This window comes from Raphanus sativus, chromosome 2, assembly GCF_000801105.2.
Source record: "Raphanus sativus cultivar WK10039 chromosome 2, ASM80110v3, whole genome shotgun sequence".
Classification (NCBI taxonomy): Eukaryota; Viridiplantae; Streptophyta; class Magnoliopsida; order Brassicales; family Brassicaceae; genus Raphanus; species Raphanus sativus.
Genome location: NC_079512.1, coordinates 6,285,795 through 6,312,968, shown reverse-complemented (window position 1 = coordinate 6,312,968; position 27,174 = coordinate 6,285,795). Strand labels below are relative to the sequence as shown.

At 36.0% G+C, this 27,174-nt stretch overlaps 6 protein-coding genes across 6 annotated transcripts; 3 read left to right on the top strand and 3 right to left on the bottom strand.

The window, feature by feature from the left end:
- Window positions 1-4,128: 4,128 nt before the first annotated feature.
- Window positions 4,129-5,572, bottom strand: LOC130503481 (ATP-dependent Clp protease adapter protein CLPS1, chloroplastic). The gene is made up of 3 exons (XM_056998095.1): window positions 5,410-5,572; window positions 4,639-4,786; window positions 4,129-4,555 (listed from the first exon to the last, which is right to left on the bottom strand). The coding sequence occupies exons 1-3, from the start codon at window positions 5,471-5,473 to the stop codon at window positions 4,294-4,296; spliced, it is 474 nt and encodes a 157-aa protein (XP_056854075.1). The 5' UTR covers window positions 5,474-5,572; the 3' UTR covers window positions 4,129-4,293.
- A 4,547-nt stretch (window positions 5,573-10,119) lies between these two features.
- On the top strand, window positions 10,120-11,972 carry LOC108815802 (transcription factor HHO2). Its single transcript, XM_056996135.1, has 4 exons — window positions 10,120-10,460; window positions 10,565-11,188; window positions 11,280-11,356; window positions 11,448-11,972. Exons 1-4 carry the CDS (start codon window positions 10,343-10,345, stop codon window positions 11,742-11,744), a joined length of 1,116 nt encoding a protein of 371 aa, XP_056852115.1. The 5' UTR covers window positions 10,120-10,342; the 3' UTR covers window positions 11,745-11,972.
- A 1,933-nt stretch (window positions 11,973-13,905) lies between these two features.
- Window positions 13,906-18,492, top strand: LOC108842508 (tRNA(adenine(34)) deaminase, chloroplastic). The gene is made up of 4 exons (XM_018615438.2): window positions 13,906-17,443; window positions 17,526-17,613; window positions 17,784-17,911; window positions 17,997-18,492. The coding sequence occupies exons 1-4, from the start codon at window positions 14,073-14,075 to the stop codon at window positions 18,268-18,270; spliced, it is 3,861 nt and encodes a 1,286-aa protein (XP_018470940.2). The 5' UTR covers window positions 13,906-14,072; the 3' UTR covers window positions 18,271-18,492.
- A 57-nt stretch (window positions 18,493-18,549) lies between these two features.
- LOC108842509 (lysine-rich arabinogalactan protein 19) lies at window positions 18,550-19,176 on the top strand. Its single transcript, XM_018615439.2, is given in 3 exon segments — window positions 18,550-18,710; window positions 18,712-19,102; window positions 19,105-19,176. Coding segments are annotated over 3 exon segments (624 nt in total).
- Window positions 19,177-19,271: 95 nt separating this feature from the next.
- LOC108842510 (uncharacterized) lies at window positions 19,272-20,214 on the bottom strand. Its single transcript, XM_018615441.2, has 4 exons — window positions 20,022-20,214; window positions 19,850-19,955; window positions 19,633-19,767; window positions 19,272-19,531 (listed from the first exon to the last, which is right to left on the bottom strand). Exons 1-4 carry the CDS (start codon window positions 20,153-20,155, stop codon window positions 19,424-19,426), a joined length of 483 nt encoding a protein of 160 aa, XP_018470943.1. The 5' UTR covers window positions 20,156-20,214; the 3' UTR covers window positions 19,272-19,423.
- A 2,990-nt stretch (window positions 20,215-23,204) lies between these two features.
- Window positions 23,205-27,174, bottom strand: LOC108841689 (phosphate transporter PHO1 homolog 1-like). The gene is made up of 12 exons (XM_018614447.2): window positions 26,825-27,174; window positions 26,437-26,740; window positions 25,884-26,338; window positions 25,736-25,807; window positions 25,483-25,612; window positions 25,062-25,185; window positions 24,703-24,952; window positions 24,457-24,606; window positions 24,215-24,367; window positions 23,829-24,107; window positions 23,603-23,739; window positions 23,205-23,507 (listed from the first exon to the last, which is right to left on the bottom strand). Exons 1-12 carry the CDS (start codon window positions 27,053-27,055, stop codon window positions 23,417-23,419), a joined length of 2,376 nt encoding a protein of 791 aa, XP_018469949.2. The 5' UTR covers window positions 27,056-27,174; the 3' UTR covers window positions 23,205-23,416.

Sequence of the window (27,174 nt, the reverse complement as noted above, 5' to 3'; positions counted from 1 at the left end):
TTTGGAAATAGGGTGCATTATAAGTGTTGATAGAGTTTCTCCCGGATAATTGGTGACATCTCTAGATATTTTTATATTCTTATGAATCTACCTAGATCTGAAAGATTAATTCGAATCCCGTTCATAAATTTATAATATCCGAACATAGTTTAATTTTAAAATCTCAAATACTCAGTAACGGATCTACCTAAACGTATATGAATGTCTATGTATAATTGATTTTGTAAATAAATAAAAAATCTTTATTAGTTCGGTTTGAAATCTTATTACGAATGGACAAATTTTGTTCAAACATTTGAAATTATTATTGTTAACACATAAAATAAATGAAGTTGAACTATTATGATAAATATAATTAATAAGTTAGCTAGAAAAAATGAAAAAAAGAATGTGTATAACAAAACACTTAAAATAGATAAAGTATGTTTTGTAGTTCTGTAATAAATGATGACGGATTAAGTAGAAAAAAACAATATATGAAGTGGTTAAAATTAGTTAAAATGAATGAAAAATATTTAAGAAATCATTTAAAATAGGAAATTATATTTTTCTATTTCAGTTTTAAGATAATAGACTAGAGCTTGATCAGGATATCCACACAAGTATTTATTTTAATATAATAAATACATAACCTCTCAGTACAAGAATGTAATAGTTTCGCATAAATGCATCCATATGAGTGTCTGCTTCGATTTGTAATATATAATATTTAGATCAACGGTTTTAATTGTCTGTAGTTTTCTGATTGCTCATATTATGGTTGAATACTAAACAATCAAAATAATAATTATATAACATATTCTATCAATTAATAACCATTTTGATGTATTTATTTAAACACCAATTATCATCTATATATAAAATATATATTAATAAATCTATCTTTTTAAAATAAAATATTTTATGTCAAATAAAATAGATAGATATATTTCTAAGTTTTATATAAACCAAATAAATGTTCTATGTTTACTTTTGAGGAAAATATTAAATTAATTATTGTATTCTTCTAATCCAATATATATGCGAAAATAGTATTAAACATCAAATTACTTAACATATATTTGAACAATAATTTTATATATTTTTAGAAAACATTTATAGTTTATATTTTTATGTGAAATAAAATTAAAAGAAAGCCTGAATATAAAATATTTAAAGTTTATATGTCATATTTTAAATAAATGTTTTAATTTTACTGTAAAAATTGATTTGAGAATATTTTAGTTAGGAAATAATGGTAATTTTGGTTAGAGAATAATGGTAAGTTTGGTTAGAGAATAATAAAACAAATAAATAATTATAATTTATTAATTAATAATTATTAAGATAGGGGCATAACTTGTTATTATTATGATGAATGATTATTTTAAAAAGATAGTTTAGTTTTAATAATATCTAATCTATTAAAACAAACCTTAAAAAAGGTATAAAAGATTGTCTGAAGTACAATATAAACTCAAAAGGGTGGGATCAGGATCATCCATCTCTGTATGGAATGATCCTTGGCTCCCATCCACCCGCCCGAGACCAACAAATAAAAATAATCACAATCTCTACCCGGACCTGATGATAGATTCACTCATCAATGAGAATTCAAGGACATGGAATATTCAAGCACTTCAGAATCTGGTTGATCCTGAGGATGTAGACATTATGCTAAGTATCCCATTAAGCAGAACTTTATTAATGGATAGGGATGGCTGGTACTTTACAAATAATGGAAGATACACAGTTAAAACGGGTTATCAGATTGAAAGAGTGTATCCAGATAAGAAACGAATTTTACCACAGCTAGGCTCATCAATCACCTCCTTGAAGGCTTTCTGTTGGAAAATAAAATGCCCACCTAAAATGAAGCATTTTTTATGGCAAATGTTGTCTGGATGTCTAGCGGTAATAAAGAACCTCAATGCAAGAGGAATAAAAGTAGACACTATTTGTACAAGATGTGGAAACCATGGAGAGACAATCAATCATGTATTTTCTGAATTTCCACCAGCAGTACAAGTATGGGCTCTCTCGAGGATCTCATCGAATCCACTGAATTTTCCGAATGAATCATTATTTGCGAATATGGATTGTTTATTCTGGCGGGTCCCCCCAGTAATTGATGATCGTCATTTTGCATGGATATTATGGTATATTTGGAAGGCAAAGAATAGTAAAGTTTTTAGTAATTTAAATATTGATCCACAAGATACACTTAAGGTAGCTGAATCTGAATCCAGACTCTGGCAGAAGCGCAAGCTTCTATTATTCTGCCGGCAGCACCATCTTCTGTATTAGTAGCACCACAAGTCCCAACTAATACATGTAGATGGTGTTTCTCAGATGGATCATGGAAAGACAAGGATAAGTTTTCGGGTCAGGGGTGGTACAGTACTCTGCCAGGATTTGAGGGTTTGATGGGAGCAAGAAACACAAGGGCGAGTCTTTCTCCACTGCACGCAGAAATTGAAGCTCTTATTTGGTCAATGGAATGTATGAGGAATTTAAGGCAGTATAATGTTACTTTTGCAATGGATTGCTCACAGTTGGTGAAGATAGTTTCAGAACCAGATGAATGGCCAGTCTTTACAAATTATTTAGAAGACATAAGAAGTCTGAGGAGTAGTTTCAATGCTACGGAGATCATCCATGTACCAAGGACGAATAACAAAAAGGCGGACAGTCTAGCACGCAGTGCAAGAAAGCAATCGTCTTACGTCGTTCACATGGATGCCGATCCCCCAATTTGGTTAACAGAGTCAATATAAGTCTGTATTGTTGCTGACAAAAAAAGTACAATATAAACTAACCCTTAAACTAACTATATAATTACGCCAGACGCCATTTCCATTTTTAATTTTATATTAAACTAACCCTTAAATTGTTAGGGAATATTATATTATATTATATAGTATATTCATTATAAGAAAATTCATTTATCAAATTAAAATTTATTGTTTCCTTAAATAAAACCGACGGAATTACCTAATGTGATTAAAATATATATGTTCGCAATCAATGATTTTAAATAATAAATATTTGCTAATAATATGTATACTTTCTATCATTTGTGTTTAATTCTTTATTATTAAAATAAATTACACAATTACATTAATCATATAATAAAAATTTAGGTTTTTTGTATATTTTGTATTTTGAATTTTTTATAAACTACTAAAACTGTTAAAAGTTTCATATAAATATTTGTGATCAATTTTTAGATTTTTTTGATAAGATATAATAATTATAAAACCATATGAATAAATAATTTTATTTTAATAGGTGTTTATGCTAATATATACACACACACATATATATATATATATATTATATATATATATATTATATATATATATATATATATATATTTCATATTGTTTAAATTAAACTACACATCACATGAAATACATATTTATATTTTGATATTTGCGTTGTATATATATTGAAAATTTAATATTTTAATTTTTAAATCTTCATTTTAAAAAAAATGATTATAAATTATTGAAACCACTAAACATCCTCACATTAAAAAAATTCGTTGATGCAAGATTTGTTACACAAATATGCAAATAATCAGCATCTATATTTGTAGTCAAAGACCTAGATCCTTGAGATCTCGATAGCGCATGTATGTCTTGTATGATAGAGTATGCAGCGTACAGTCATTTAGGAAGGCTAAATGATCATATCTCAATGTTCTCATTTGTTATAATGCCATTCACATTGCTTCTCTTCTTCAAATGAAGAATTTGTAGAACCAATAGAGGAGAATCATTGGAGTTGATGAACGCCTTCTTCGCTTAAGGACTATCCAATACCTCCAGCCTCCTTCTCATCTTTCCATGAAGCGCCACCAAGCAGTAGTTAGTTTCAGTTACATGAAGAATGTCTCTAATAGTTGCTAGTTCGAGTAGTGCTCCTCAATTGCTGTAGTTGATGACTTTTCTGATCATTTGCTTGCTGCCGAAGCTGATAATCTTACTGCTCCATGTATGACAAGAATAATATGCTCACGCCTTTGTTGGCTCAAACAGGAAACTGTTATACTCCTTACATTTGCTTAGATATATGCATTAGTGATTACATAATCAGAAAGATAAGTCTGATTTCAATAAAGTTATGATATAGTATGCTTTAAAAGACTATTAAAGCTCAAAGGATCTATTAAGGCAAAAGGTTCATTGCATTCTGTAACAGTCTTGTACCAAGTTTCTGATATTTATATACATTAAAGGACTTTTTTTGTTTTACTAAATAGAGAGTCCTGGGAGGTGGAAAAATCTATACGAATTTTAATTAGTATATTCAGCAACCTCCACCGTCAGGTTCAACGGAACTGAGAAGGCCGTTACCACGCAGCTGCATACAGTGTTGCTCCGCGTCGGCCTGAGCACAGACGATGACAACAGCCAAACCGTTGATGTGGGCTTCTTGCATAATGTTGACTGCGTTGTCTACAGTCATGCCTGGTATGACCTTCATCAACACCTGAACCACGTATTCCCTCTTGTTGAAGTTGTCGTTGTGTAGTATCACCCTGTACGGTGGAGCCATCTTCTTTGATTTCCTGAACCAGACCCATGTAACGAATCATAATAAGTTAACTGTTCAGGGTTATAGACTTAAACTCTATGTTGTGGGCAAGCAAACCTCAAATCAAACTCGGATTCACGACCAGGAGTGGTTTTCTCTATAATTGGTTTGTCCAACACACCGCCTCCTTTACCCAATGCAGACTTAGTCATGAGAAATCCACGATTGTTCACCCATGGTCCTTTTGAGACAGAATGTTTGTCCCCTGCACACATCAAGTAAGAGAGAGATCAGCTGTTATCACAAGACGAAATTAAATGACATAGAATATGAAACACAAGTTCATAGACAAAGAACAAAGAAACCATGACTGAAACACAATTTGACTAAGATCGAAGTCGATAGTGTAACAAGGAACAACATTAATCTAAAATAAACTCATACCTTAAGGCTTCTATAACCTATAGTATAGAGACGATAACATTCATACTAGGCAATCAAGCAAATAGCTGAAAAGCAAAAAAAAAAAAAAAAAAGACACAAGTACAAAAGCCACAAAACAGTTAAAAGGGTCTAAATCTTTTTAGAAAGTGTATATCCGAAAATACATCAACATGTGTTTTGTCAACCTAATTTATCAGAATGATCCTTGCAAAAGCTAATTTTGTCTCATGCTGTCTGAAAAAAAAATCGATTATTTCTTTTTACCCGCAAATTCGACCAAGAAAACCTGTAATTTCAACTTGGCACGAGCAAATTATACACAGAAAGATACGGACTTTGTTACTAATTAAAAGTTTAAAGCTTTTATTCAGCAGACTCATAATTAATATACTCCGATGATGATAAGAGAAAAGTGATGTTGGTAAGGAAGTAGAAGAAGAAAACCTGATTTGGAATTGAAGAGAGAGCTTGGTGCGAGAGCTAATCTCCCACATATCACACTCTCCATGTCTTCTTCTCCTCCTCCGTCTATGCTTCTCACTTCTCAACACACACAGATTTTTTTTTTTCTCAACACACACAGATAATCAGGACCGAACAATTTTCATCACAAAAAAAGAACAAAAAAAAAAAAAGTTGAGAAATTCGTGGTTACCAAGTTTCTGAATCAAAACGCTGCGTTTTGAGAGTTACCTAAAAGTTAAAACTAAAAGTACTACGATTAGTAATCATAAATCACTGAGGTCCGAGTGATTAGGGATTAATTGCCTGATCGTCCGGTTCACTGAACAAATTCTTTTCACCGGTTATCTTTTCCGGTTTAGAGTATTTTTATGTCAAAATTATATTATTTTTGTGTAGTTTTAGCACTAAAAAAAGTTTTTCTCCAATCAAACACCAGAATTCACACTAAAAATTATTTTATAATATTATATGTATTTATTTTTATTTACCATTTATTTAATTGTTTGTTTTATTAATAAATTAAGTGAATATCGTGTAAGTGGAGTGAATAATATTTTAGTATGTTGAATAGTATCACACTAAAATTTGGTGTGAAATTATAGTAATGCACTAAAATAGTGTCATTTTCAGTAAGTTAGATATGGTTTTAATATGAAAATTACATTAAAATAGTGTTTTGCAATTGGGTTGAAGATAAAATGTTATCGCCTTACGCATGAATCTTTTTTGTTTTTGCTGCAAAATTTTCATTAGATACACATTATTTTTCTCCTTGGCTAGCTGAAACTATAAAATCATTAAACAGTTGATGCAATATATATATTTCAGTTTTGCTTTACAACATATAAGCATTCTCTTTATTGGAGATGATAGAGTTGTAATGCATTCAAAATCAACATAAAAATAAATATTTATATATACATTGAAATACTTGGTGTAACCTTTACATTGAGGATGCTCTAAACGTAAATTTACATGTTTGTTTTGTCTGATTTCGGTCAGGTTGTTTTGAAGAGAAGAATATAATTTGTAGACGTTCAAGAAGATGTTTTATTGATTAATCGAACGAGCTAATCTGAAAATGAGAAGAAAAATGAAAGAGCTTTGTTCGGAACAGTGACGGGAAAAGATAAATCCTATTTCTAACCGTTTTCAGTGTTGTATACTTGATTTCGGATCCCCTTATTTTATCTCAACGTCTTTCTTTTATATTTGTCGCCTCTAAATCTTTGTCTAGGTATGACTTAATTTGGCTGGGCCGAAATGATATGGGCCAAAATGGTGTTGGCCGAAATGGCTTCTTTCTCCAAACAGGATTGGAAACAATATTTGTGGTGCTTTGACAGGAAATGTATTCCCATCCAACACATGTTTTTTAATAAAACAAATTGATTTGCTCAAAGAAAAAAAATTGATTTGCTGGACAAAATAATATGTTGAGACGACCAAAAAATATGCTGAGAAATGAATGCCTAGGAACATCTCAAATTCCAATTTATTTTCACTCTGAACTGGAGTTTAGAATAATATTCCTCTATTTTATATATTATTTTAACATTTTTATTACAAAATAAATGTCATTTTCAAATTTTAAATTTAATATTAATTACAAATATATTAATTTTATAAATAATTTTATTTATCTCAAATATTATTGATTGAATGTATGTAATTAATGAAAATTTAAATACATTTTAATCATTTTTCAATTTGTGAAAAAGTTGCAAAATGATACTTTTATAAAACAGTAAAATTATTGTCAAAGGTATTTACTCGATAAATAAAGTAAATAATGTAATTTTTTGTTCATCATTCAACTTTTTGCTTTATACGTTTTTCAATTCTATCTGTTGTTTTACTATAAATTTTTTATATTTTCACTTTATTTTTTTATTCTATCTATTTTTCCTCTGTAAATACCATTATAATTTAATTTATTACAGAATTATTTTATTTTGAGAAAAAATTAAACCATTGAAAATGGTCCTATCAGCTTGATTAAATCATGTTATAAACTCTATCTCTGGCTGCTGATGGTTTCGTAATTGTCATTAGGAGTAGACCCACATTTAAAGGGGGAAATCAATGTCTATTAGCCTTTTTCAAAAATAAAAATAAATCAATGGCGATTGTTGGTCCATAGACCATAGCCTTGATTCATCTGGCAAGTACAAATAGTTTTTGTAGAATATTTCATTTTGTAACTGTATGATTTTTTTTAAGTAACTGTATGAGTTTATACCAACAGTTTCACTTTCACCGCATACTATATCACCTTTTCAAAGTTTGAAACATGTTTAAGGGAATCGAATCGTCTATATGAACGAAACAATAAATGGAAAAAAAAAACCTAAAACGATAACAACAAAAGTTACAAAACCAAATGCACAACAACAAAATAAGCTAGACTAATGACAAAAGCAAATCTGGTTGCAACCAAAATTGAATAAGAATTCGTCACGTGGGCACGCACGGTAGAAGCGCGTGAACATTGATAACTGGAAAATGGCTCTTGGGGAGAATCAAAGGTCGGAAATAAATAAAAAGAGAATTTTAATCAAAATCCTACGCGGCGTGGGGGCAAGACTGTGAGTCTCACGCTTCTTTGCTAAGATTCTTCTTTTGAAAAATTTCTTTGTTTTCTCGTGATTCTTGTTTTTCTCCATAACTCCTCAAAGAATATTCCTTTCACCAAATTAACTCATTCTCCATTTCAACTTTTGCTTACTAAAATATCTAAACAAATAACGTAAATAGCTGGTGAGATGATCATGAGGAATCTGGACTATTTAGTATTTACGCTATAGTTAACAATTATTATTGATTAGGTAGATACTCCTTCTCTACCATTTTAAGCGATGTTTAAGGTTTTTACACAATTATTAAGAAAATACAAAATTTTATGCACTTTATCTTGGTTATATAAAAATCACATTAAATAAAACAAGTTTAACTAATAACAAAATAGTACATGATTTTGTAATTGGTCACAAAATTTGAATGACATTTAATTTTACCTAGAATAGTGAGAACATCACATATTATAGACCAAAATAAAAATCTTAGAACTTCACTTAAAGTGGAACAGAGGGAATAACTTTTTCTCGAGATTTTTTTTTCTTAGAATGACAAATAGAAATTCATAAACAAATAAAATATTGTTTTTATACATGTAAATTACAATAGATAATAAAGTTTGAACATTATATTAGGTAGGTGGTAAAGCTCATGTAGCTTTTATGGTAATACCAAAATATCCTTAATTTGGTAAGAAAATCGTAGCACATGCGTCTGTCAATTAGCTGACGTCATAATAGATGGATGACAGGTCGAAACGGTTGAACAAGCAAAATGATAATTATGCAAAGAATACAAAGTGTTCAATATCCCTTTTGTTTTAAAGTGTAAAACTCCCAAGATTTTTCCTTTTAACTTTGGATCTCCAATGTATGTGTTTTTCGAAACCAAATCACAGGTCTTATTAATCTCTACAAAATCTGTTTTCTCCAGTTATCGTTCTTATACGTTTCTGCAAAATCTGTTTTCTCTTATAACCGTCGGTTGACCACAAAAACTGACAGTAATACCCTACAAAACCGGTTATTTTGAATCTCATACAAAACAATTTCTTTTTTTGCACCTCCTTTACAGATCTTGATTCGAAACCTTTAGCTTATAATCATGAAGATGGAGAAAGACGATACGGTGGTTGAATAACGAGTCGAGTCAGATACCGACGACGCTCCACAATCCTTCGCAAGCTCACCGTGACTCCTCACCGTCTCCTCCATCCTTTTTTTCACCACCATTTCGAGCGATTCGGATCACCACCATCCCTTTTGTTTTCACCACCATCATCTTCATCACCATCACCACCACCATCTCCTCATCATCTCATCCATCCCTCTTCCTCCGCCGCCGTTTTGGATTTCGATCAGATACCGACGACGCTCCGGCGCCAAGCTCTGCCAATCCTTCGCAAGCTCGCTGTGACTCTTCACCATCTCCTTTATCTTTTTTTTTCACCACCATCTGCAACAAAATCTTCTCAACTCATTTTTAAAAATATCTTATCCCACCCGAAAATATCTTCTCCTCTTCTAAAATATTTTATCTTCATCAAAATATCTTCTTCTCTTCTTTTCACTTGACATCTCGAAAATAACCGGATATGAAAGCTTGTTTACTCTCATCAATGGTGAAATAAAACCTGATAAAATGTCAAAACTTCCGGTTGCATATTACATTGAATTTTCGGTCATGTGTGTTGTGAAAGACATAATTGGAAAACTGTGCGTTAAATTACATGGTTCGTCAATTATTAAAAAATTTGCACATTTCTGCGATTACCATCCTTATTTTTGATATTGAGCTAAATAGCTCCATATAATCAGATTTTGATCTGAATTTACATTCGTTTAGTCTTCTTAATATGAGTCGTAATTTAGGAAATATTGGTAAGTGCCGAGTTAGTTTGGAAAGAGAAACATTGAAATGTCGAGTCTTCGTTCTTATCTAAAACAGCTTTAAAGAGATTGAGAATAGTGACGTCAGCTTTTTCCAGCTCAATCCAGATGCGACCAAAAACCCGAATCTGATCCCCCGAATATTCACACAACACCGAACCCCACACTTCCCCAAATTTACATTTCTACCCTTACAGAAAAAGGTTCCAAATACAATTAAATTCTCAGAGATTCGTTTAGGGGTACGCGACGCCCCGACTTCGAACCATTTTCCTACATTCATGTCCTAAAAACTCTCTCTCTCTCTATCTATCTCTCGACGTTTATTCCTATCTGATTCCATTTAGATCCAATATTCTTTCCGAACCAAACTACACCCACTCCCTCTATAGATCTAAAACCAGTTCCTTCCTTACAATATTATATCAGATTTTGATTATAAGAAAATGGACGCCCAGAAAATGCAGAGATGTCATGAATACGTTGAAGCGCTTGAAGAAGAACAAAAGAAGATTCAAGTTTTCCAACGAGAGCTTCCTTTATGTTTAGAGCTTGTCACGCAAGGTAAATTAATTAAACCAAAACAAAAAAAAATCACTTATCTATCTCAAAACTCTGCCTCCATATTAATCTATTTTGAAATGTTTTTTCTTTTCGATTTATTTTAGCTATAGAGGCGTGTCGGAAGGAGCTGTCGAGTACTTCAACGACCTCAGAGCAGTGTTCGGAGCAGACGACTAGTGTTTCCGGTGGTCCGGTCTTAGAGGAGTTTATCCCGACCAAGAAGACCGAGGAAAACGGCGAACACGAATCTCCAACTCCACCTGAAGAGAACGTTAAGAGATCAGATTGGCTCAGATCTGTTCAGTTATGGAATCCTTCACCTGACACGAACACGAACACGAATGAGGTGTCTAATCCGGAACGTGTAGTAGGTAAGAAGGCGAAAGTGGTTGAGGTGAAACCAAACAACAGCAACTGCGGTGGGTTCCAGCCGTTTCAGAGGGAGAAAAAACGCGTTTTCTCCGAGAGCAATGATCCGCAGCCCGCGGCGGTGAAAGCGGTTGATTCAGCTCCGGCGGTGAAAGCGGTTGCTTCGGCGCCGGCGCCGGCGACGACCACTAGCTCCACCACGGAGACATGTGGTGTTGTTGGTAAAGGGGGAGAGGAACATATACATCAGCAACAATCGCAAACGCAATCGCAAACGCGTAGAAAGCAAAGGCGGTGTTGGTCGCCGGAGTTACACCGACGGTTCCTTCACGCGCTTCAGCAGCTCGGTGGATCACATGGTAAACGATTTTAATTATCTCTTCTCTGATTGGCTCTCGTTAGTAATTTGTGATTAGTTTAATAAAGTAATTATTTGTTTTATTTGGGCAGTTGCTACTCCAAAACAGATAAGGGATCATATGAAAGTCGATGGATTAACAAACGATGAAGTTAAAAGCCATTTACAGGTGACTACTAATCTTTTTTCTTAGATTTATTTTAAGATTTTTTTTTAGCATTTTATTGGTAATTAATATTTCATTTTGTTGAATATTTCAGAAATATAGACTTCACACAAGAAGGCCAGCGGCGTCGATGACCCCGCAGGGTAACGGAAACTCGCAACAACCGCAGTTTGTGGTGGTCGGAGGGATATGGGTGCCTTCGCCGCCACAAGACGTTCCTCCACCTTCAGATTTAGCCAACAACGGTGGTGGTATATATGCTCCAGTGACGCTGCGACCACCAACATCACCACAATCTCCTAAGCGTTCGGTGGAGAGAAGTAGCGGCCAGTGCAACTCACAGGCGGCATCTTCATCTACAAACACGGCAACTTCTTCTCCTGTGTCATAGTAGTGTGGGTTTGATTTTGTAGGTTTGATGCAAGTGAATGTAAGATTGTAACCAAAGAGTGTTCTTTTGTTAGTATGTACACGAGGTAAGTAAAGAGTATGCTTTTATGCTTTGAATATTCCCTTGTTACTTTTTTTTTTTGCTGTTCAAGTTTTGACAGATTTTGGTGATGGCATATATACTTTGTAAGATTTTAAGAATAATACATGAAATAATTTTCAAGTTTCATTGTTAATTAGCTATCAGGCTTATCCATTTTTGTCGCTTGTATATTTGCATTTGTGTGAGGACGCTACAACCATATAACGAACGATTGTGGACAAACATATATCATCGAAGAACACAAATAGGAACTTTCCCTTGAGAAGGATCAGAATATAATAGGAAGGTTTATCATTACTACTATGGGTCACCAGCACGTACAGTTCCTAATGGTATTCTATAAACGGTTAATCAATGATCTAAGATGAATGAGAATCACGTGTGTGATGAGGATGTATAGCTATTTGGTGTGACAATTAGATGTGCTTTATTAATATGGTAACGCTTGATAAAAGAAGGCACGTAAAACGTGGCAGGCCGTGAATCAATAATTCATTGACCAAACTAACCATTTACAGTTCACAGAATAATCAAATCTATCATTTGCATGGCAGTTCATAAAAGTCTTTGTTTTAATTATCCTAACGTGGTCCTGCTCTGGATCTTAGTTAATACTAGTAATCAAATCAATATTATAATATCCGTTTATCTTACAAAACCAGTGTTTAAAAAGTCCACATCTTGGGTTGACTTTCCGAAAAGAGAATTTTCCCACGTTCTTGTTTTTGTTTTTGGGCCTATTTTCCGTTCTTAATGTTTTCTTAGGCTCTACATGGGTTCATTTTGAGGCTCTAGAATTATTATTTTTACGGAAAAAGCTCAACTTCTTGGTGCCTCTCATATACGCGCCTGCTCTTCCTCTTATTCAGCTGTCTTTGAGGCATCAGCCAGGACCGTTTCTTTGGTCTTGTCCTCGCCTGTGTTATGCTCATGGCTTCTATCTCGTGTATCCACTTTTGTGACTTTGAATCATAGTTTGAAACTCTTAAGTAACTTCTATGTTAGTGAACTTGTAGTTCTATCACTCATTGTTTGGTAAAAATAATTTGTTTTAATTAAAAACAAAGCTGAGAGTTGCAGCCAGCCAGCATGTCTTTCAGATTAATTAAAAAAATGGCTCTCTTGCTCTTTATGTTGCATTATGAACCCATTATCCATTGTTCACTAAAATAGATGTATCACAGCTTTTTTCCCCCATTTAAAAAAAAATTCTCATGTTAAACATCACTTAATTAACCAAAACTAGTTTTGACATCACAGTACAAAATAGCTGAAAGCAATGATAATTCATTGTCATGGATCACATTGGCACTGCACAAGATGTCCTATTGGATTCAAGAATCCAAATAATGAAGGGTTAACGGACTGATCCAAAGCGTATGTAACTTCCATATACACGCTTCATTTCTCTAAGAATGACAGTATAACTTAGAGGACTAATGGCAGTCTTGAAAGAGCAAACGAAAAGAAAAGACTTTGATGCAACAACTGGGCTATTTCTTTACTGGAACTCTGATGTATCATCTTCAGCTGTTCCATAACGCAATTCTCTGACATATCAGATGTTCTATACGTCCCCGGTTCCTAATCAGGCAATTGCTGACCATAATATGATTTGGTCTATCACAATTTGATCATAAAAACCAAACACTGCTAATATTCATCTATTTTAACTAAACATGCAAGTCTTAGTCTATTAGACTATTACACAACAAAATTAATACATTTTGTATATATATAATCTTACAAACAAGGTCCTTCATGGACAAATTTACAGATGTTGATGTACAAGTTATAGACCCTTAACACATTATGAACAATTCTTGATATACAAATACCAAGAAGTTGTAGTTTCTAGCTACCATTTTTGTATAAATGTTAGCTTTTGCAAGATTGGATATTTAGTAAAGGGTTGAATGAGGAACAAAAACCAAATATATTTTTAACCGGTTCCATACATGATCCTTTTATTTTTTTTTCCCAACTAACATACAGCCCAATAGGCCTAATTAAAAAGCCCAGTGTATTCCTCAATCTCAACTCGGTCAGACAGATTCAGTTCTACCAACCGAGTCGTACAGAACTGGGTTTGTTTTGTCGTCTTCCTCTCCCTGCAAATCCCTCCCTATGTAAATCTCATCATCATCATCAAGAAGATCAACAACAATGGTCTCCTCCTCCCCCTTCTCTGCTTAAACCAGTTAGTCACCTCATCTTCGCCCAAACATGTTCAACACATACACAACAAACTCAGCTCTATGGCCGAGGAATCACCACGCTTACTCCTCTTTGCTCCCCGACAGATCTGATTCTTACCGATTCGCCAAACCATCTAGATCTTGTTGTTGTTGCTGCTGCTCGTACTCAACACCGTCCTTTGTTAAGCCTAAGGTATCTATAAACCCTGGATTCGTGCTCTATGGCCTCAGACAATCCACTCTTATCCAATGGCCTACGAGATTGATGATTGGAGTGGGTGTGGGTGGGAGCCGTCTTTTAGGTAGTGAATACGATGTGCATTGTCGTGGTGTCACTAGAATAAACCGAAGATTTAGGGTTAGGGTTTCGGATGAGTGTTGTGATGATAGAAGTTGCGCGGATGATGATGTAGAGGCTATGATTTCGTTTTTAAGTGAGGAACTAATTGATGATGAAGATAGAACACGTAGTAGAGTTGAAGAGAAGAGGAAAGTGAGAAAGGTTGATGCATTTGGTAGGTTTAAGAGGGAGGAGAAGAGAAATGGGGTTGTTAGAGAGAATGTGAAGTTAGAGGAGGAGAAGTATGAGTGTGAACATTGTGGTGGTGGTGGGAGAAAGAAAAAGTCTCAGATGGAGAGTGAGACTCGGCGTGGTTCTACTAAGTTGGTTACTACTGCTGGTGGGGACACTTATAGGAGGAAGGAAGAAAGAGAAGTGAGACCAAGAAGGACAAAGAGTTCGAGCTGTTCGTCGTATTATTCTCTTGCTTCTTCAGGGGGTTTCGAGAGTGAAGCTGAAGATGAAGATGAAGAGGAGGATGTGGATGTGGATCTGGAGTTTCGTCGCGAGAACTTGAGGAGTTCTGAGAAGAAGTTTGTTGAACAGTCAGCTAAAGGAATGAAATCTAGAAAGGAAGTCTCTCAGATGGGTTCGAGGAGAAAGAGAGAGGAGAGTTCTGCTGGTGTGGGTTCGAGCTATGGCAAGCAGCAGGTTTTTGAGGAAGGGGAAGCTTCAAACCAGGCAGTGAGTACGAACCAGAGAAGAAGAAGGAAGCAGATTAGTCTAACTGGTAACAGAGTGTCTGAATCGACGGGAAATTATGAAGAAGATATGGAAATTCATGAGATCCATGTTAACAATGCGGAGACGAACTCCCAAAAGCATGAGATCGTTGGTGAAAGGGAGGACGAGAGAGTCCACTCTATTGTCAATGATTCGGAAAGAGAAAATATTGAGAGCTCTCATCAGCAGCAACTGAAGGAAAGATTTGGTGCTCGTTATAGCAGTAGTGAGGAAAGAGTGTCTGAAATGCGGAGGAGAACCAAATATAGCGGTAGCCAGGAGGAAGGTATACATGTGCGCCAAAATGTTCCAAAGCCGATAAGTAATCGGCAACCTCCGGTGGAGGAAAGGATATCTATGCAAGGGGGTACGAGGAGGAGTACTGAGCGGTTATCTGAAAGTTCAGAGATCCATGACACGAACATCAAAAATACATATGTCTCGCAAAGAGAAGACCAGACTAGAGACCAAGAAGTGCATGCAGGCTTGGTTTTTGGTTTGCAATCAGAAGGGAGGCAGCAAGATTCTCGTATTGAACAGATAACCTCGCAAAATATGCAATCCGATACAACTTCTGTGTCTGTATCTCATACTAGTGATGTAGTAAGGTATACGGAGATTGAGAGAAGATCTGAGAAGAGGCTAATTGGTAAAGGAAGTTGTACAACTGTGCAATTGGACAGCAAAGCAGGAAAAAGCGGTGTTTGGAAAGACTCTAGGCTAGATCATGCTAACTCGACAATAGGGTTGCAAAGTTCTCATGGAAAGCTGTCTGAAGAGTCCTCAAATTCACAATCATCTTTGACTTTGGTATCTGGGAATAGATTGCAGCTGGTGGATCTGGTTTCAGAGGAGATGCAAGGATCTGAAACAACACTGATTCCTCCTACTTCTCAGCTAGTAAGCAGAGGCTCAGGACAAAGTCATGGAAGTGGTGGAGCTTTCATTCAAGAAATTTCTCAAGGAACTTCAGAAACTGGTTATCCCACAGCCTTTGAACATCCAGGAGCAGGAGCTATTGATAATACTCAGTCTGCTGGAGAACTGGTGAGACTTACAACACAGGAAGATGCTCTAGGTTCTGCCCAACGGTTGGAACAGTCATCGGAGAAATTTGTTGGGGAGTTTGTGAAAAAGGCCAAGCATGAAGCATCAACTTCAGAGACTGAGGAGCGAAGAGCTGAAAGCAGTCAGTTGAAGAGACGGGACTCAAGGCGTTCATCTGGTGGTTCAGGAGCAAAGGGACCTTCAGATGAAATGTGGGTCACAGATTCTGCTCAGGGAACTCCTCAACCAGTACCCACAGAAGGCAGTGCAGCAGAGGGAAATGCTATTTTAAAAAGAAATGGTAGGTCCTTGTGGACCGTTATCGCTGATATTGCTCGGCTTAGGTGGGGCTCACGAGCTGGAAGCCCGACCTCGAGTGCAAAGCCCACTGGAAAGAGTTCACCCAACGAGTCAGTTAGCAGTGCAACATGGTTTTCTGGACGTGAGCATGACGGAAGCAGTGAGGATAACACAAAAGCTGAAAGAGTTTCGCCACAAGAAGCTGCTCTCCCAGATCAATTGGCAGTTAGTCAAACTCCGTCCCAATTTGAATCTTCTGATGCTATAGAGCGGAAGCAGCAGTCTGGGAGGCATGAAGGTGCAGTCTCTTCACCACCATCCACAATATTAGAAGGTGGCTCTGCATCTTATCGCATGCCTTCCACATCCGGTAATCAAATTGTTGGCGTGAATGAAGATGATGAAGGTAGAGAATTTGAGTTTCGTCTCTCTGAATCAACGTCGACAGAGGTGCCAATGAGACTGCCTAGTCGGAACCTGATTAGATCTCCTGCTGTCAAGGATCCATCACAATCTAGTGTACCTACCGAGCAAAACGTGACTGTGGGAGAAGGAAGACGCTACCAAGCTCCTGTTCCTGAAACCGATGCAGAACAAAAGCCGTTAGTGTTTCCAGCTCGCAGCCTAAGGTCTCCTGTTGTAAAGAAACCTTCAAAATCCCTCCCTAGCATTGTATCTGGCAGTAGTAGCTTAAGAGAGCAGGTGGAAAAACAACAGCCTCTAAGTGCAAAGTCTCAGGAAGAAACAGGTTCCACATCGGCAGGCTCCCCATTGACACAAAGGAAACTTCTGAGGAACAAACAGGTTGTGAGAGACAGTTTTGAAGAGTGGGAAGAAGCATACAGAGTAGAAGCTGAAAGGCGAACAGTTGATGAAATATTCATGAAGGAAGCTTTAGTAGAAGCTAAGAAAGCTGCTGATATGTGGGAAGTACCTGTAGGGGCTGTGCTCGTCCATGACGGGAAGATTATCGCTCGGGGTTATAACCTGTAAGTTTAATTTTCTGTAAAACCCTTTTTGAATTCTATACTCTCTTTTTGGATTCATCTAACCATAAGTCTTGTGTTTCAGGGTGGAGGATCTTCGGGATTCAACCGCCCATGCAGAGATGATTTGCATTCGAGAGGGTTCCAAAGCACTTCGTTCATGGAGGCTTGCGGTAAACTTTTCTTTCTCCCTCATGGTGATGGTGAAATATACACATTTGTTACATTGCAATAGCAGGAATAGTATATGAGCATAAGAGTTCAGGGTTTGATAAAAGGGTTCTCAACGATTACTAGTCAGGGTTTGATACGTGTATCTTTGACTTGCCTATTCTTGCAACAGGATACAACACTTTATGTAACACTAGAACCATGTCCAATGTGTGCGGGAGCAATACTTCAAGCAAGGGTCAACACTCTCGTGTGGGGTGCTCCCAATAAACTTCTCGGAGCAGATGGCAGCTGGATCAGGTAACTTTTCTGAAACTGAGAAGTGTCGTTCTAAGAGCATTGCAATTTGCAGAGTCAAAAATCATTGAAGAATATTACGTTTCAGGCTGTTTCCTGGAGGTGAAGGAAATGGATCAGAAGTATCAGAAAAGCCACCGCCTCCAGTTCACCCGTTTCATCCTAAGATGACAATCCGACGAGGAGTTCTGGAATCAGAATGTGCTCAGACAATGCAGCAGTTTTTCCAGCTGAGGAGAAAGAAGAAAGACAAGGACTCAGATCCACCCGCTCCTACCGACCATCACCATCATCATCATCATCATCATCCGTCGAAACTCCTCAACAAGATGCATCAAATCTTACCCTTCTTCTGTCTATAGAAGCTTTGCCTCCAAATCCTCAAGTGTTCATGTATCTTTGACGCAGCCAAACCACGGTACAACTTTTGCATCTGATCTGTTCAGAGTTGTATATTTATGTTCCACTGTCCTTTGTTACCGTCTAAAGACCAGGTTGGTTTATTGTAATGCCAGTGATTGCAATGTTAATGCACACTTTCTGTTGAGATTTGGGTTATATAATCATTTGTTAAAAATGGTAAATGTTCCTAGTTTATTAAAAAGCGGTTTATTATTGGGGAAAAAACATTTTAATACACAATGCTTCCACCAGTTGTCTCCTGCAGCTTTCATCTTAACAAAATGGCTTCACATTCAATCATTTGGTTGCTTCTTTAAGTTTCTCATATCATCTCTCCCTTTAGTGCAAATGCACAAGGACCTGCGGCTTCACCTCCAACCATTGTTCCGCTGGTTTCAGCTTACTCCGCCACTAGCATCTCCAGCAACACCTCCACCAACATCTCCAGCAACACCTCCACCAGCAGTTACTCCTACTTCATCACCGACTCCAAAAGGTTGTACCAGTAAGAAGCCAGCAACTTGGCATCCACAACAACCACAAACCCGCCTCTCAGCTCCATTCGTCTCACCACCACCTGTACGGCCCTCTTCCCCACCCGCACCAGCTTCCCCTGCACAAGCACCTACACCAATAACTCTACCACCAGCTCTAACGCCGGCTCCTGCCAAGCACAAACACAAGAGGCATCACCAATTCACCATGCCCCCAGCTCCAGCACCAATTCCCCACCCGAGCCCTCTATTTCCTCCAGTTCTAACAGATCCTCAAGACACGGCACCAGCAAGCAACCATCACCATTTCAGAATGCGTTAACAGTCACTGAACTAGAATCTCTCGAAAGAAATACAGGCTCACCAAAATGAACTATATAAGACTGAATGATGATAACCTTCTTCTTTAATCTCTGGTTTACATAGTGAAGGAAATGCCTGGAATCAACTGGAAGGAAGAGTAGGAATGTGACTCAATACTGCACTGTACCAACACATTGATTCAAAAACAATACCATTCTTTAGTTGTATTCTTTGAAAAACCCATAGCTTTTACTTGTTATCATGCGTAAAATAACACATCTGATAGAAAAAAGAACAAAACTGATTCAAGCTTTTATCAAACTTGATCGACACCCAAATCCTTGGAGGTTTCTTGGCGGAAGTCGTACTCGACAATGAGACCAAGATTGTCAACCAGTTTATGATGCTGAAGACATCCACCACACTGCCAAAGGAAAGACAAAGACAAATCAAACCAAATGACTAATCTTTTGTGTTTAAAGCATCTCTCTTAGGCATTTTAAGCAAACAGAAGCAAAGTCTCACCTGGACAAAGACAAGACCACGTTCATAGGCCAGGCGATTGATAAGCCGTTTCGTTCTCTCTCCGCATGAGTTGCAACTGAACTCCACAAGCAAACTTCTCCTCGGTAGTTTAATATCTACAGAAGCAACTTGTCCCTGACATAACAAACAAACAATAACCAAAGTCTCAGAAAAAGAGACACAAACACCAATTGAAGACACAACTTCATTGAACTACCTCTGAGGAATCCTTTGAGTCTGCTTCATCAGTGAGAGACCCAAAAACAGAACACGGCCGGTTCCTTTGCTTGCGTGCCACTTCTATCACACGAACAGTTCTCGAGCTGGAGAAACAACAAAAGGATGAGCCTTTCGTGAAGGTTAAGAGAAGTTGATGTGTGGCTTAGGACCTGTGTAGAGACGATATAGGGCTTTGCTTGTACGAGAGAAGATGCGGCTTGTAAAAACTGATTAGCTTCCGGTTAGTTATCGGAGAATAAATTGGAGCGATAACCGGAGATAAACCGGCCACCGTTTTCGCCATGTTTCGCGTCAATTGTCTCAGTGTTTCCCCTGTCAGCCGATGATTTTAACTAGGGATGTTAAATAGAGTTTCCAAATCCAGCCCAGCCCTGTAAAATATAAACCCACTCATATTCTAGCCCTAATTCTTGGTTAAATCTAATAGTTTATGCATCAAGCGTTGGGTTAAGATTTTTGTGATTATGTAGAAAAATAAGATTTTGTAAATCCCGAAAAAAAAACAAAATTTTGCCTTTTTTACGAAAAACTTTGATTTTTTTTTTGGTTTTGGCGAGAAAATTCGATTTTCCGGTTTTTGCAGAAAACTAGATTTCTCGGTTTTGACGGAAAAACTAGATTTTCCGATTTTGACGGAAAAACTAGATTTTCCGGTTTTGACGGAAAAACTAGATTTTCCGGTTTTGACGGAAAAACTAGATTTTCCGGTTTTGATGGAAAAACTAGATTTTCCGGTTTGAAGGAAAACCTAGAATCCCCGGTTTTGACGGAAAATTTTGATTTCTCGATTTTGACGGGAAAACTCGATTTCTTGGTTTTGGGGAAAACTCGATTTTTCAGTTTGGAGAAAACTTGATTTTATAGTTTTGACGGAAAAAACTTGATTTCCGGGTTTGACGGAAAAACTTGATTTTCCGGTTTCGATGGAATACCTCGATTTTCGGTTTCGATGGGATGCCTTGATTTCCCGGTTTTGACGGGATACCTTGATTTCCCGGTTTTGACGGATACCTTGATTTCCCGGTTTTGACGGGATACCTTGATTTCCCGGTTTTGACGGGATACCTTGATTTCCCGGTTTTGACGGAAAAATTCGATTTTTTGGTTTTAGTGAGAAAACTCTTTTTGCGTTTTTGCGGGGAAAACTTGATTTCTCGGTTTTGGTGGAAAAAACTCAATTTTTCGGTTTTGACGGAAAAACTCGATTTCTCGTTTTTGACGGAAAAACTCGATTTATCGGTTTTGACGGGAAAAATCATTTTGCAGTTTTGACAAAAAACTTGATTTTCCAGTTTTGGTGAAAAAACAAGATTTTTTGTTTTGGCGGAAAAATTGACTTGACTAAAAATTCATTTTTACGATTTTGACTGAAAAAAACTCATTTTTGAAATTTTAATTAAAAAACATTTATTGCAATTTTAACAAAAATACACTAATTATCTAATAGAGTTAACCATGTCAAAACCGTTAAGTTTTTTAGCCCAGCTTTAAAATTGCTCTAAACACTAACATTTCATTTGGGTTAAGGTTCTTAAATTGTTGAATGGACTCGAGCAACCTAAATCTCACAACCTTGTATAAGTAAAACATCTCTAATTTTAACCATTTCGTCTCAGGTCTCAGCACCTCAGCTAGACATAAGAGCACTCTTATTGCAGTTTTTAAATGGGATTTTAAAGAGGGTGGAGTCCATGAAAGACAGAGAAAAAGGGAAGAAAAAAAAGAAAAAAGTCCAGATAGAGAAACTGATTCTGTGTGTTTCTGTCACTATTCTGTGGGCCCTATGACACGTGACAGCCCGCGATTAATGTAATTTTAATTTTTTAAGAAAAAAGTAAAAAAATAAAATAAAAAAGAAATTAAAGAAACCCTGTGAGTTTCTGTGGATAATGTTGTTCTAAGTTTAATCTTCCTGTCCGAACAAAAAACAATAATTTAACACGATTTACTTTTGTAATTACTGATTGGCAAAATCAGAATAGTTTACTTTTGTTAGTTACCTAATTTTCGTCCACATTTAAGTACAAAATATTTAATTTATTATAATAATAACATAGATACTATATGTTCTAATTTATTTAAGTACAAAAATTTCAAAATATATGTTTAAATTTTCGCCACATATTTCCCCAGCCAAATTTAGATTTGCATTGATTTACAATATAAACACTACAACCTTGTTGTCAAAAAAAAAAAACACTACAACCTTGAAGTTACAAAATAATTTAACTCGCAATTCTCAAGAAAATAAGATAAACTCTTTTCTTATTTCTCCTTTTCATTTTTTTTTCTTTTTTGTGATCTGATCAAGAACCTTTCTAAAAAGAGGGTTAAAGATTCTTTTAGTTTAAATCAGTTTCCGGACTAGAATAATAGTAACAATAATTTAAGATCATGCTTACGCCCTCTCCTTTTAGAAAGATTCTTGATCAGATCACAAATAAATGGTTGATCAAGAAAATAACAAATCCTTCTAATCCCTTCTTTTTTTTTTTCGTGTTCTTCCAAAGCAAAGCTACTAATAATAGTGATAATCTATTCCACCATCAACTTCTCTGAAAGGAAGTCGTACTGTCTTCAGAGCTAGAAACCTGCCTGCATTATTTAGATGCTCATTCTCCAATCTGCAACAATGGTTTTGTTTTTCTTTTACCCACACAAGCATCAGGACATTTAATCTTGAATCTGATACCAAATTTTTTTAAAAAAACTTTAAAGTGGAGATTAACTTTACCTGTTAAAGTTCCAACGTCCTCTCCTAATAACTTCTAGAGCAGCCAAGAACAATCCTGTGACTATAATCCACATGTTCAAAACTTGACTCCAAAACTGTTTGTAGCCATGCGGCCATGCCAACCTCGAACAAGGTTTAGAACCTATTAACAGAACATCAGAAAAAGAAAACAGAACATCAGAGAGGAGAATTAAAAACATTTCAAAATATTATTTAATATAATATAGTATATAATGTTCAAAAAAAATATTATTTAATATACAAATCAAACATGAGCCAATTAATTATGAAAAAAACTTATAAGGGTTATATTTTATTTAACAAATATAAAAATGGATAAATATTAAAATAATTTCTTCTTTTGAAAGCTAGAATTGTTTTATCTGATAACACATTATTTTACATAGTATTTACATTTTCGTTTTAGGTACCCAAATGCTTTTGTGTCATCATATTGTCAATTTTGGATTTGGATTTGGTTATCTACCAAATAAACATTACAGTACTTTTATGTAGATGAAGTTGCAAAAGAATTTAACTCGCAGTTCTTCAGGAAAATCAGATAATTTTTTTTTCTTGGTGAAGAAAAATGAGGGAAGAAGGGAGAAGTAAAGATTCTTTAGTTACACTAATTTTCAGATAAAAATAATAATAATAATTTATAAGATTCTTGATCAGATCACAAATACATGGTTGATCAAGAGAATAACAAATCCTTCCTTCTACTCCCTTCTGTTTCTTCACTTGTTTTTCAAATCTCTGACTCTGACAAAGTCACAAAGCTAATAATGATACAATGATTCGATCAGATCAGTCTTCTTCATCAACTTCTCTGAAAGGAAGCGGTACTATCTTCACAGCTCGAAACTTCCCTGCATTATTTAGATGCTCATTCTCCAATCTGCAACAACGATTTTGTTTTTTCGGCCACACAAGTATCAGTATATATAATCCTGAATCTGATGCCAAAAAGATCTTTAAAAGGGATAATTTTACCGGTAAAAGTTCCAATGTCCTCTCCTAATAACTTCAAGAGCAGCCAAGAACAATCCTGTTACTCTGTAATCTACATGCTCAAAACTTGAGTGCAAAACTGTTTGTAGCCATGCCAACCTTAGAACAAGATTTAGAACCTATAAACAGAACATCAGAGAGGATAATTAAAAAATATTTTCGCTAGATTCATATGTTACTTTGGTAATAAAATATTTTGGATTTGTACCATAGAGAAGTAGTAAATATATTTTTGGCGAAGCATGAGTTGGTTCCTAAGCCAAGGGTTGTTGGAATTGCGTTGAAGTAAACCCCAATCTTTTACAAAGTCCCAATACAATTGGTAAATTGTGGCTATACTGGACATAGCCACCACAAGGCAGAGCCAACCAATGCTCCTCTCTTTTTCATAAGCCACTTTGGTTCCAGCGGCTAACATCGCTGACACGTACTTCCCTAGGTTCACTAGGTGGCTGGTTTCACCTTCATCAAACCACCTCCTTGCACACTGTGGTAGATACTTTTTCAGTATTTCTTAAAGTGGAAACCCTAACTTGGGTGAGAAGAAACATAAACTTGGGGAAGAAGCAAGGATGTTTAGTTTAATTGTTGTACCTGCATTGCTCTCCAGTAGTATGGAAGGAACGAAACTGCGTAGGCGAGATCTCTGTAGTACTTGACTCTCATACAATACCCATAGTCCTGTGTCGCATAGCTACCTGTTATATAGTAACAGGCTATGTATTCTAGGTTCCTTAGCATCGGTACCTGTGATATATGAGTTAACCCATTTTCAAAGATCATATTTTGATTCAGGGTTTATGGAAAAAAATCAGAGTCTTAGCTCATGTCATTACCTGGCTGCAAAGTTGATCAGCCATGAAGAAATCGAGCATCACGACTTTGTAAAGAGGTGAGAAAACAATGTTTCTGATGACTGATATAAGCCGGTAACGGCTCGATTTGTAGAAAATATTTAAGGGACATATCAGTATTAAGAAGAAGACCTGCAAAAATGAACCAAACATATTTAAGTTACAAATTTACAAAAAAAAAAGAAGAAGCAAAACACATGATGAGAGTGATTAGTGTTTGCTAATTACCAGTAATAAAAGTCCAGGGATCACTTGAACTTGTCCAAAGGAGTAACCTTTTGCGAGAAGCGAGAGATGAGCAAACATGACACCGGTTATCACAGACATTGAAGCGGTACATATCAAGAAAACATCTCTGAACTTGAGCTCATTTTCAGACCTAAGTTCGAATATGAAACTATAGTTTATCCTCGCTTTTCGCCACATAAATATGTTGCAACCATATAAGAATAAGTGTAGAAACAAGAGCCCAAACATGCTGCAGAACACACAAAAATATCAAATTAGCATCAACTACTATTTGATTAATTTCTCCTATATATATTAACATAACCATTAGCCTTTAAGCTTTTATTTAAATAACTCGCCTTAGTACAGGATATGCAGTTTCCATGTAAAAAGTGTTCTCAGGGTGTTTTCTATACATTCCAGTCAGATGAGCCACAATGATGTAACCAGCAAGAACAGCAACAAAGCAACCAGTGAAGAGACCTGAAAAGAGATTAAATATAAGGACAAGATTAAACCAAACCGATATAATCTCAAACAAGAAAGTTAGATGGTACAAAGATTCTTCAGCAGACAAGATAATTATATGCAACAGAGAGTATTAACAGAACGTGACGCTCTTAGTTGTCCACCCACGAAACTTAAAAGGTTACATTTGTGGAATCCTAATGTGTTTGCGTGTGATGGGGTCCAAATACTTTTCATTTTTTTGGTTGGTCGCAAAAAAATAAAAATGTCACAACATCTACAGGTAAAATGTTAAAAGCTAAAAAGTCTCACCAATGCAGAAGGTGACAGAGTGAGACTCTTTACGGTGGTGCGGTTTCAGATATTTCATTGCCTTTCTGCGATTTTCTCCTGCGAAGTGCTTGATGAACCATTCTTCAACTTCGTCTGATAAATTTATCACCTGTCACTCCCAAGATTACAATCACTTTTTAGATAAAGTGAGAAGACAAGAGTGTAGGTGTCGATTTTCCGCTTGCACAAACATAAAAAAACAAGAATCTAAAGTGGAGTATCTTCTAGTTACCTTGTCTGAACTGTTGAAGTAAGAACTTTCAACCACTTTGAGGTAAATTGGAAGGATTTGTTTTCCAGTAACCTGAAACATCATAGGATGGTCTTGTAATTAAAATGGAAAAAATATTTGTTGAAAATTGCTCTGCTTTAAAGCTTACCTTATCGAATTTTTTTAGAATGTTCATGAAGGCTAACATGTTCAAGTTTCTGTAAGTTTTGAGATAATTTAACCCTTTGTAGAGTTCTGTCAAAGCTCCTTTGATCATCTTCTCGGCGTGACTTAGTTTTTTCTTGCTGATTCTCAGCTTGTTTACTCCATCTGGACCACATTTCTTGGACGATGATTGGTTTATCAAATCTTCTTTGATCATGTAACTTATAGCTGATAATGTACGAGAAGGGTTTGTCAGTGGAATCTTTATCTTGAGATTCCTCCCCTGACAGCTGAAAACTCGACCAGAAACCGTCCTCAGCTTCGAGTCCTCGTTGTTGATTTTGATCGGTTCTTCTGGTCTCGGAGACTCCAATGCTTCTTCCCCATTGTTCTTCAGATCCTCTAAGCAAGATTCTTTAAGTTCTGTTTGCTCTGCTCTGCTCCTAATAGAGTCTTCCTCTGCATCAAGAACAGAGCAAACTAAGTAAAGCAATTCTTGAAATTCATGCAAATATAACATTCAATATTTTATATGTTTTGTGATATCTTGTTATTACCACATAAGATGGTGCATGATATTGAGTCATCTTCTTTTGATTCTTGAGTAGACTCTCCATTGGCTTGCTTTTGTTTGAAAGCATCTTTAAGCTCAATGAGTATCTCCATTTGCTTCTTCAAACACTCTCCTCTCTCCAAGAACTCTTTCTCCTTTGTCTTGTAGAATTGATTCACTTTGTTAAGCTGTGTGTCCAGACAAATGAAGAACTCTTTCGCAGCATCGGTATCATCAGCAATCTTCTCCAGAAGTTCCGTCTCATACACGTCACTGTTACTCCCAGAAGAGGCAAGCTTTCTATGAACCTATTCAAAAGGCATCAAAATCGTTAATACAAGAAAATGAATAGTTGATGATAAATCACAAGGGATGGAGGTTAGTTTTAGTACTTTGATGGCACGAGAGCGTTCTCGTTCCTTGTTACCGAAAATGGAAAGCTTTCCTAGAGAAGACTTGATGGTTTTGATGAGTGAAGTTTCTGTTTCTGTGTGTTTCTTCTCAATTTCATTGGTTAACAAATGGATTTTCTTGAGGTCTTTCTTGAGCTGAGAGTAATCGACAAAGGCGTCTTTCCATTCAGGCACAAGCTGCCCCTCAAACTGCTTAGTGAACTTCACCATAGCTTTTCTCTCTTAAGTCTCTTAAACTTGAGAAGAAGTGAGTGTGTTTGTTTTGTTGAGTGTAGGGCAAGAGAGGACGATGAGGTTTGTTTTTATAGTGGACAAAAGAAAAGGCAGAG

Excerpts from the sequence above, each read along its gene's own strand:
- LOC130503481 (XM_056998095.1), bottom strand. The coding sequence starts at position 5,473 with ATGGAGAGTGTGATATGTGGGAGATTAGCTCTCGCACCAAGCTCTCTC. Across the intron at positions 4,787-5,409 it reads TCTCTTCAATTCCAAATCAG|GGGACAAACATTCTGTCTCA; the intron begins GTTTTCTTCTTC and ends TGATGTGTGCAG. Across the intron at positions 4,556-4,638 it reads GAATCCGAGTTTGATTTGAG|GAAATCAAAGAAGATGGCTC; the intron begins GTTTGCTTGCCC and ends GGTCTGGTTCAG.
- LOC108815802 (XM_056996135.1), top strand. The coding sequence starts at position 10,343 with ATGGACGCCCAGAAAATGCAGAGATGTCATGAATACGTTGAAGCGCTT. Across the intron at positions 10,461-10,564 it reads TTTAGAGCTTGTCACGCAAG|CTATAGAGGCGTGTCGGAAG; the intron begins GTAAATTAATTA and ends GATTTATTTTAG. Across the intron at positions 11,357-11,447 it reads AAGTTAAAAGCCATTTACAG|AAATATAGACTTCACACAAG; the intron begins GTGACTACTAAT and ends TGAATATTTCAG.
- LOC108842508 (XM_018615438.2), top strand. The coding sequence starts at position 14,073 with ATGTTCAACACATACACAACAAACTCAGCTCTATGGCCGAGGAATCAC. Across the intron at positions 17,444-17,525 it reads ATCGCTCGGGGTTATAACCT|GGTGGAGGATCTTCGGGATT; the intron begins GTAAGTTTAATT and ends CTTGTGTTTCAG. Across the intron at positions 17,912-17,996 it reads GCAGATGGCAGCTGGATCAG|GCTGTTTCCTGGAGGTGAAG; the intron begins GTAACTTTTCTG and ends ATTACGTTTCAG.
- LOC108842510 (XM_018615441.2), bottom strand. The coding sequence starts at position 20,155 with ATGGCGAAAACGGTGGCCGGTTTATCTCCGGTTATCGCTCCAATTTAT. Across the intron at positions 19,768-19,849 it reads ACTCAAAGGATTCCTCAGAG|GGACAAGTTGCTTCTGTAGA; the intron begins GTAGTTCAATGA and ends TTGTTATGTCAG. Across the intron at positions 19,532-19,632 it reads GTGGTCTTGTCTTTGTCCAG|TGTGGTGGATGTCTTCAGCA; the intron begins GTGAGACTTTGC and ends TTCCTTTGGCAG.
- LOC108841689 (XM_018614447.2), bottom strand. The coding sequence starts at position 27,055 with ATGGTGAAGTTCACTAAGCAGTTTGAGGGGCAGCTTGTGCCTGAATGG. Across the intron at positions 25,613-25,735 it reads ACTTCAACAGTTCAGACAAG|GTGATAAATTTATCAGACGA; the intron begins GTAACTAGAAGA and ends TGGGAGTGACAG. Across the intron at positions 24,953-25,061 it reads ACTGCATATCCTGTACTAAG|CATGTTTGGGCTCTTGTTTC; the intron begins GCGAGTTATTTA and ends TGTGTTCTGCAG.